At 40.4% G+C, this 9,528-nt stretch overlaps 2 protein-coding genes across 5 annotated transcripts; both read right to left on the bottom strand.

The window, feature by feature from the left end:
• Positions 1-3,713: 3,713 nt before the first annotated feature.
• On the bottom strand, positions 3,714-5,334 carry LOC135671408 (F-box/kelch-repeat protein At1g80440-like). Its single transcript, XM_065179512.1, has 3 exons — positions 5,308-5,334; positions 5,194-5,256; positions 3,714-4,211 (listed from the first exon to the last, which is right to left on the bottom strand). Exons 1-3 carry the CDS (start codon positions 5,332-5,334, stop codon positions 3,714-3,716), a joined length of 588 nt encoding a protein of 195 aa, XP_065035584.1.
• LOC135671365 (FCS-Like Zinc finger 10-like) lies at positions 5,024-7,746 on the bottom strand. 4 transcript variants are annotated; one of them, XM_065179439.1, is made up of 3 exons: positions 7,591-7,746; positions 5,717-6,849; positions 5,024-5,523 (listed from the first exon to the last, which is right to left on the bottom strand). In XM_065179439.1, exons 2-3 carry the CDS (start codon positions 6,802-6,804, stop codon positions 5,373-5,375), a joined length of 1,239 nt encoding a protein of 412 aa, XP_065035511.1. In that variant the 5' UTR covers positions 6,805-6,849; positions 7,591-7,746; the 3' UTR covers positions 5,024-5,372. The 4 variants fall into 4 exon arrangements, with proteins under 4 accessions (XP_065035511.1, XP_065035510.1, XP_065035509.1 ...); XM_065179438.1 differs by having other exon boundaries at positions 5,723-6,849; positions 7,591-7,745; XM_065179437.1 differs by lacking the exon at positions 7,591-7,746 and adding an exon at positions 7,327-7,584.
• Positions 7,747-9,528: the final 1,782 nt, after the last annotated feature.

Genomic DNA, 9,528 nt, shown 5'->3' with positions numbered 1-9,528 from the left:
CATATCATCCCAAGGACCAAAAGGTCTTTGTAGCTAAGAGAGCAATGTTCCTTGAAAAGGAACACATTCTTGGTGGAGACAATGGGAGCATGATAGAGTTGAGCAAGGTTATAGAACCTAGCTCAAGCACCTTTCCACAGCCAAAGTATGTTCAAGTACCTATTACACAAGTTCTAACTTTACATAGGTACGATAGAGTATCTCATCCTCCTGAGAGATATGTGGGATATATCAGAGAAGAGGATGTTGATGATATTGATCCTCAGACTTACGAGGAGACTATTATGAGTATAGACTCTAGGAAGTGGCAAGAGGTCATGAATTCTGAGATCGATTTCATGTATTCCAACAAGGTTTGAAACCTAGTCGATGCACCTGAGGGTATTATACCCATTGGTTACAAGTGGATCTTCCAGAAGAATATCAAAGTAGATGAAAATGTAGAGACATATAAAGCAACGCTAGTGGCTAAGGGGTATCATTAAAGGCAATGTGTTGACTTTGACGAAACCTTCACACTCGTAGCCATGCTAAAATCCATACGAATTCTATTTGCTGTTGTAGCATATTATAATTATAAGATTTGATAGATGAATGTGAAAATCGGGTTCCTCAATGACAACCTCGAGGAGAAGGTATATATGATACAACTTGAGGGATTCGTGTCCAAGAATAGTCCAGATAAAGTATGCAAATTGCTTAGGTCCATCTATAGACTAAAGCAAACTTCCCGAAGTTGGAACATAAGATTTAATGAGATGATCAGATCTTATGACTTTGTTAAGAATGAAGATGAGCTTTGTATGTACAAGAATGTAGGTAGGAGCGCTATCACCTTTTTAATGTTATATGTGGATGACATCCTAATCATTGGGAATGATATAGGGATGCTCTCCATAGTAAAAGCTTGGCTATCTAGACACTTCTCCATGAAGGACTTATAGAAAACACCCTATATCATACAGATTCGGATCTATAGAGATAAATTGAAGAGAATGCTTGACTTGTCCTAGTCCAAGTACATAGACATCATTGTCAAAGGTTTGGCATGAAAAATTCCAAGAGATATCTCATATGAATGAGATATGGGATATTGCTTTCTAGAAATATGTCTCCAAACACTCCTAAAAAAAGGGCAAACATGGATAGGATACCCTATACTTTAGTGATAAGGTCTATCATATATGTTATGCTATGTACCAGGCCTGATATTTGGGCATGGAGATTTAGGCAGTGATGAGTACTAGGAGAAAGGGTTTCCTAGTACTCATCTCCTATTCTCCTCTCCCCTTCTCCTCCTCGGATAATAGGTATGGAGATTTAAGAAGTGATTAGAGGAGCGTCGTCGTAGCCCAACTGTATGGATCATCGCTAGAGAAAATGACACTTGAACTCTTTTATCCAATCCCATAGATCTGTAGGAATTCAGGGATATATGATCCCCTAAGTAAAAAACACTATCTCATATGTGAATTTAAGTTTTGTGGGTTTTTTGCATACCAATCTTCGCACGACGATGAACATCTTTTTTTTTATTTGGTGTTTTTGTTTTCTGTTCTTCCATTACGTATGTAATGCCGCCCCTACATTTTCTAACAATTCGACCTTATTTCAAGTTTTTTCTTTTACTAATACAATTATAAAGTTACCACAACTTCAATTGAGTCTAATTTTGTTTGACAAAGATGACATTTTTTATCTAAGCTCATCCTACAATCTCATTTATGTATTTCAACATTTTTAGTATGACACCTCTTTGATTTATATTTTAATTTAATTTTTATTACTTTATCCATGCTTTAAGTGGCTTATTATCCTCCACATATATGATCTTTAAAACTTAAACTTCTTTACTTTAATCATGTTTAAACTCATTCAAGTATTAAGATTCAATTAAGGTTGATAATAATTCTGCCACTATTTCTAGTCACTATATGCATGATTATTACTATAACTTACCCTCATACTCACATCCGCTAACATACTTAAGTTTGTTGCTCCGAAGGATTATACATTTTTTATTGTAAAATGTGCCTAAAGTAAACATTGATTCTTATTTATGTATGTACTTCAATATTGATTCAACCAATATTTCATATAACACTAAGAATAATATTTTTGAAAAATATGGACTTCAATTTTAAAAGTCAAAAAAATGAACATTCCATTTATCATATTTACGAAGCATAGATATCACAATATAAATCTTTGACCCTTTTATCAATATAATAGGTTGATGTTGATAAAATATATAAATTTTTGACCCTTTTATCAGTATATACTATATCTGCATTTAATTCTTTTATATTACGAAGAAACTTGACTTCATTAGGACTAAAAGGAACATAATTTCCAGCATTAACTGTATTTGCAATTGAGAATAGATTTTTCTTCATACTTGAAACATGGTATACACTCTTTAACGTAATAGGATCATTATCTTTATCTGAGATTCTGATAGTGTCTTTCTTTTCCACTTGATGAACAGTGTTATATGTCATGATAATTACATCATTATATTTATATTGATGAAAATTGGTGAATTTAGTACAATCACTAATGAGTTAATGACTGCAACCCGAATCAATAATTCAATCATTGTTAAAACCGATAGATGTTATGGCCTTAGTAGTTTCAGCCATAAAGCATTTGTCCCAATCTTTATTAGTAGCATTAGAACAATCATTTTTTATTTATAATATTTTCTTTGTTAATCTTTGCAGGATAGTTTTTCTTGGCCTAACTTGCCACACCTATAACACTTGATCTTCTTTCGATTTACACCATTATTCGAAGAAAACTCTTCCTTGCTATTAGCATCATCATTCTTTTCTTTATCATTATCATTATTTTTCTTCTTATTTATAAAAAGGAAATATTCATCTCCCCCCTGAAATAGAAATTCTCGTGATTTGATAAGCTAAGGATTTTTGAGAAGCAAGAAGATTTTCCAACTCTACTAAGGATGGTTGTTGAACCCATCCTTGAATACATGTAACATAAAAAATATTATTTTTCAAAGACCATGAATAATATAACGTTTCATTCGTGCATCAGAAATAGACTCATCTAGATCTAAGAGTAGTATCTCGAAATATTAATTTTTAATTTTTAAAAAATACTAAGAAATTTAGAGATCACGTATTTGCCAAATCATTCTCCAAATACTAAAATCGAACCATATTCTTTTTGTTTGAGTAATGCATTAAAAGTGATCCAATTCTCTGAAGTTGATTTGTAACAAATAATGTGTTTAAAGAGATGAGAAATATATCTCTTTTATACAAATTTAATCTTTGCATTTAAAGCCCTCCAACTCTTCATGGCGCCTCCATCTATAGCATATGGTGTTGTTGTTGCATTACCACCATTTACATCCCATAGATCTTCTCCTATGAGATAAAACTTCAAATAAATCTTTCGTATCTTGATAGTTAGACTAATTGAGAAGTTCAATAGTAACTTCAAATAAGTCTTTCAGATATTTTTCTCAAAAAGAAAAATACTCTTGAACAACATACTCGATGCTTGAATTGATCTATACATAGATGCCATATATTTATAAATATAAAATATAAGAATTCCTAATCTCTACAACTCTATCTAATTTTATTTGAAGTCTTCTAAAATATATTTTAAACTAAGAATTCTTTATTCATAAAACTCTATTTAATCTTATTTATGATCTTTTAAACTATACCTTTTTTTACTTCTTACCGGCGGAAATCCCCGCCGCAGTCGTCCCGCTCCCGAGCCATGTCCGGTAGCAATGCCCACTTGTCCGCCGTCACATCGTACGCTATCGCAGACCGCAGCGCGTTCTTCTCCTCGTCGTGCCCCTGACGACGAACACCGCCACGGAGTTCCTTCGACGTCGTGCACGCGAAGGACCATCGGGATCTGGGCATCCGGGCCCGGTGACGCCACGTGCTGGACACGAAGTCGTAGACGTGGACCCTGTCGAATGCGGCCCACGTCTCCGAGTCCCACCGTCCGATCACCACCAGCTGCTGGGCAACAGCCGCGAGGTGGCAGAATAGCGACAGACAGTGCGGGAGGCCAGAGGCGGACGGCAGGCAGCTCCACGCACCGGTGACCGGGTCAAAGGGGGTAAAAGGGAGCGGCGGAGGGGGCGTACTTGTTGCAATCTCAGAACGTCTCCAGCCGTCTCTTCGGCCATTTTCTCGACGGTAGTTGGAGACTGGGAGCCTCTAATCTGTTTGGTTCGTCACGATAGACAATACTCGTGGAACTGCGAGTTCTTTCTCCAATCAGGGAGCTCATGCTGAATTCCAGGATGAGGTCCCTTAAGTTCGGCCCCGTGGGCCTCTGCAGAGACCACACTAGAAATGGCCTTCTCCTAGCCCGAGCTACGTTCGTCTTCTCCTTCGTATTGGCCGACGCCGTCTATTCCCGGGCGACGGCCAACGTTTATTGGTTTGGCGTCTGAACCAAGAGCGAGCGAGCGAGAGATGGACGACAAACACGCGATACGGATCGCGCAATCTTCGTCGAGTTATGTGCGACCATGTGATTGTCTTAGGCGTGCGGTACAGCATAGGACCATTGATTTCACTTGTACCACTGGTGAGGTTAAATTAGAGGCAGCAGCGCAGAAGGTACGGCGAACGGAGAACACTCTCTTGCACAAACACACACACTTGCCAAATAATAGGACAGCTTGTGACGAGGAAGACAGGCAACAAAAGAGTCAATCAGGTGAACTGGGCTTCTGCCGGTCTCCATAATTATTTGGGTTGTGCATGCATGCACCTTGGTACTAGAATCTCTTCCAAGCAAAGATAATACAATGCCTAGGTTAACACATGTTGGATTTGAATCTGAATCATTTGTGGCCGAGACATGTACAGATCAGAATAGAGATACAAGCTCAATATGACTACCTCTTCTTCTGCAGATTACTTCAACTAAGCAATCGGATTGTAGAACCAAGTTGGACATCAAAAAAAGCTCCTGTGCAACATTTGTGCCCATGATGTAATGCAGAATTGAGAGCCACCACTAGCAAAAGAGCCTCAAAATGCAACTGACATAGATCATGGCTCAGGCATTTTCATTATTTATGAAGTTCAGAAGGGTTACACGAAAACTCTGGAAAAATGGGGTGCCTCGACTCGCTGATAATAAGAAAAAGGAGTCGGCAATTTGCCAGATCGTTCCTGCCGACATTACCATGAACACGCAAGTGAAATTTGATGGAAACAACTGAATATACATGGTGATGATCAATGGCCACTACAGATTCACATAGACAGTTCCAGGTAGATGGATGATCCGACTGTTTACCATCACAATCTCAATGCTCGCAGGCATTGCATGTGTGCGTGTTGGCACTCCGGCAAACCTCCAGCCTATGCGGTCATGATCTTGCCATCCGCAAACATATCCTCATGGAAGGATGAACCAGGAGTGCCGGATGAATCGATTGTGAGCTTTTCCATCTCTTCTTCGATCAAAATTTCTCGGTCACGGCAATCGCAGCTGCAGAATGCTTTCTCACCTCTGCAAAACAATAGAACTGTTACCATCGCTTACTACAAGTACTGATCTTATTGAAATCTTTTGAGAAACAAGAGTATGATTCGTCGGTGCATAAGAAACTAAGTAAAGTAAAAGGTTCCGCAGCACCACGATTGTTGAAGTGTTCGATCGACAGAAGCAGATTAAAGAGACTTGAGATCATCGTAAGACTAACTTATACATGTAGATGTCTTTTCCCTCTTCCAGATTCTTCTTGCAAGAGAGACAGGATCTGAGGAAGTCGTCGGAGGAGCAGGGCGGTGAATCCTCAGATGGCTTCAACAGCCAGGCTGACCGGCAGTCATCTGTTCTACATTTATTCTCAAAAACTAGTGATGGAAAGCTGTGGCTTTCAAGAATACAATCTCCAAAAATGTGAGTTGTTTTAGGATTGGGGCCATGAGATATAATGCAAGTGTAGTCCTCTGATTGCTCGATTTCACTTGCAGAAAGGGATGTTATTACACCATAAGATGAGCCAATAGTTTCGCCAGAAAATTTGTCAAAACTGGCACTCCTCTCGACCAGCCGGAAAGAATCCACCATCGAGCTGTTTGAATCTGATGGAAAAACATCAGAAATGGACTTGGAATTCCGATACACAAAATCAGTTTTCAGAGATGATGGTCGACTAATATCTGCTGAATAAGACCTCAGCAATCCTAACTCTCCACATTCCGATTCAGCCACTTTGGATCGTAGCGCCGACATCCTTGATCTGTCCAACTGGGGTCTTACCGATCCACCGAGAGTATGCGAAGAGATCGCATAGTCTTTCGGTAAAGATTTGGGAGCTGCGCATGAGGAGTCATCTCTCAGGCCAGCGAGGTGAGATTTGTGGCACGAGATGTCAATCCTCGTAGCTGGAGCAAAGGCTGAGGTCCTGCTCTCGGAGAGTCCCAAGAACTTCCCACAAGGCTCGGCCTCGTCCTTGAGGGCGTCCACCAGGCTCAGGCCCACCCTGTTGCAGTCCCAACACCTGGGCTTCCCATCGAGGCTTGCCGATCTCGGAGAACCAAGAAAGGAGTTGCCTAGGCCGGAGAAAGCCTTGCAGTCCAGAGGCGACGTGGGGCTCCTGACTGCATCAGAATTAGAGAACCCCTTGGTGCTGAACCCCACGAAGACGCCAGGAACACCAAACAGCGAGGTGTTCCTGGCCGTCTGCATCAGGCCCTTAGAGGAGAAGCAAGAATCTGAGGGCGAATCAGATACCAGCTGCTCCGTGCCGTGATCCTTGTGGATCTTGTTCATTGCCCTCAGCATATCTCCAGCCTTCTCTGCCTTTCCCCTTCTTGGAAACTAAGATCCCTGAACATAAATCCACAGAGTGCTTCAGTAAGGCATTCAAGGTTGGTGTGATCCTAGTACAAAATCTTTTCCTTTTTCCAAAGAATCGGAACGATAATTCCACATAACAAGTACAAAATCGTTTCCCCCTTTTATTCCCCTCCCCCCCACCAATGGGGAAACATTCGAATGAATAAAAAACGACTGGATATCGACCAAAGAACACAAGGATTTCGGTAAAGGCGATGGAATGAGACACATTACCGATCGTGTACATCCATCGACGGGCTACGCATATAAGCAAACAACAGGTGGGCAAACCAAAAAACGACGAATTGACGAACGGATAACGAAAATGGAGCCTATTCATCAGATCACAAAAATCTAACCATTTCGCAACGATGTTGTTTTTAGCGGAAACAAAATTTACAGGAATTAACCTAATGCATGGAGACTAAATATCATACGGAAGATGAACACGAAGAAATGGAAACCTACAAAAGAATACTGGATACAGGAGGAACTCTCCAAGAACCGGTAAAACAGGGAGAAAAGAACCAGATCTGATATTCGAACCTGCCAAAATGCACCAAAGGAAACCCCAAACCAAAACAGAAAAACAAGTTTCGTGCTTCTCCAAGGCCCTTTTTTCATTTGTCTGGTGAGCCCAAATGCATCCGATGATGCATTACAGAAATGTCATGGTCATGGTGGGAAACAACAGCGAGTCCACATAGAAAAGGGATTGCAGGAACGCCCCACCTTTGCTTTCCCTTTGGCTTCCTCCTTCCCCCTCCCCTCACACTCTCTATCCGAGAGACCACCTCCTCTCAGACGGAGGAGCCTATGAAGAGAGGCCGACCCCCCATGCTGCAGTATGAACTGATTGCAAAGGTAGAAACGATACCTTACATAGTACTCTCGCTCGGTTTTTCTATTTGTCTTCATGAGACATCAAAACCGAAATAGTCCTTCTCACCGCATTCGTGACCGTCAGAATAGCAGAATGTACGTATTCGACTGTACTTACTTACCGTATATCTTATGGTAGTTGATAAGATTATTTAAGTATGAAAATTAAGGATTCTTAGATTTTTCTTATTCTTAAATGTATCTTTTGAAATTTATATATTTCAAAAAATAATAATATCGTATTGAGTATATTTAATTTCTCGCGAATCTACAAATCGTATCAACGATCGACCGAGCTATTGTCCGAAGATATTTATTTGTGTCCGAGTTATATATTCAGCAATTTGTGTGACCAATGATTTATGTGAAGGTATTCTCTGCTACATATGATAGAACGTCGTCCCACTCGATCTAATTACCTCAAATGATTCTTCATTTCCAGGAAGACGTGGACCCAAAGTTTCATTTCCTGTAACCTTTTTTTACTTCATACTCGGACGATCCCATTTACTCGGGCGAATGATGGTGTCCTGTCATGCTTTATCGAGTAAGCAAAAGAAGAAGACGACGAGTGGCGGAAGCAAAGACCAAAGCGAAGAAACAAAGGGAGGGCCCCACCGTCGTCCCGACACGTGTAAAAAATAACAAGTGGCCCCGTGACGTGCTTTTGGGAAACTAACCGAAGAATGAATGCATCACTACGCACGAATCTCAGCGAAAGAAAACAAAGGGGGTTCTCATAATGCCTTGGTGTCCGACGTGTGATCGCTCCCCATCTTTAATCCGTTCACCCTACCCCGCTTTTTGCCTTTCGTCTCTCTATCTCTCTCTCTCTCTCACTCTCTTTGGGTCCCACGTATGTACTGCCGAGGCCGACCCCTTACCGACTCGCCAAATCATCGAGTTCCTCCCACCGACCCGAAGGTCCCGAAGGCGACCCTGCAACCCAACTCGCTCTCGGCTACCTGCATTTTGACTGGAGAGAACAACGGGGCCATGGCGAAGACCGTCGGTGGCTATGGTGCCCCAATTTCTAAGGTTTTAATATCCAACCCCCTCTCTATCTCACCGTCGCTTTTCCTTTTTCTTTCTCCGGCACGGTCCTTTTTGTTGCCAGCATTATAGCCTTTCATGATTTCTCGCGGCGGCGATCCGAATCACGAGGCCAATCAGACCGGCCGTCTGCCCATTCTGCAGGCCTCCCGGTCGCCAAGGCTGGTCGCGGCGCACCCACTCGTCGATTCCTGGCATGTAGCTCGCGGAAGGATCTGATCACAGATGTCCATATAATGGACGGCCATGATCACCTGATAATTATATCATATACTATAATTGAAGAAAGGAATAAGGAAGCAGGATCCTCAAGTGCTCACTCACTCTCACTCTCTCTCTCTCTCTCTCTCTCTCTCTTCTCTTCTGTGAGCTTATCTTAAAATGTAAGGTATTTATGAATAGTAAAAGATTGAGGATAAGATTTGAAGAGAAAATGATTATATTATATAATTCTATTTAATCTAATAAGATATATTATAGATTTAATTAAATTATTATTGATTACCAAAAAGAAAGTCTAATAATAATAATAATAAGAGGAACAAATTTTCTAATTACTCATTTAGACTCTTTGCTCTCATTTATAAATAGATATAATTTATGATATTATATATCTTCTCTCATCTTATCTTAATTCCTATTTTATTACTAGTACTACAAAGGGATAGAAAAAAAAATTAAAAAAATTAATTTTTTTGATAAAGATGCATTTATAGATCAGATAAAGATTTTTGA

This window comes from Musa acuminata, unplaced genomic scaffold (assembly GCF_036884655.1).
Source record: "Musa acuminata AAA Group cultivar baxijiao unplaced genomic scaffold, Cavendish_Baxijiao_AAA HiC_scaffold_1139, whole genome shotgun sequence".
Classification (NCBI taxonomy): Eukaryota; Viridiplantae; Streptophyta; class Magnoliopsida; order Zingiberales; family Musaceae; genus Musa; species Musa acuminata.
Note: the sequence above shows the minus strand (reverse complement) of the source record. Positions and strands in the feature narration are given on the sequence as shown.

Bases quoted from the DNA above. Each gene is read 5' to 3' on its own strand.
- LOC135671365 (XM_065179439.1), bottom strand. From the start codon at position 6,804: ATGCTGAGGGCAATGAACAAGATCCACAAGGATCACGGCACGGAGCAG. The intron at 5,524-5,716 runs GTTAGTCTTACG...ATTGTTTTGCAG, and splicing joins AAAGACATCTACATGTATAA to AGGTGAGAAAGCATTCTGCA.
- LOC135671408 (XM_065179512.1), bottom strand. From the start codon at position 5,334: ATGCCTGCGAGCATTGAGATTGTGATG. The intron at 5,257-5,307 runs GTAAACAGTCGG...GTGAATCTGTAG, and splicing joins CGAGCATTGAGATTGTGATG to TGGCCATTGATCATCACCAT. The intron at 4,212-5,193 runs GTAATGTCGGCA...CAAACAGATTAG, and splicing joins ATTTCACTTGCGTGTTCATG to AGGCTCCCAGTCTCCAACTA.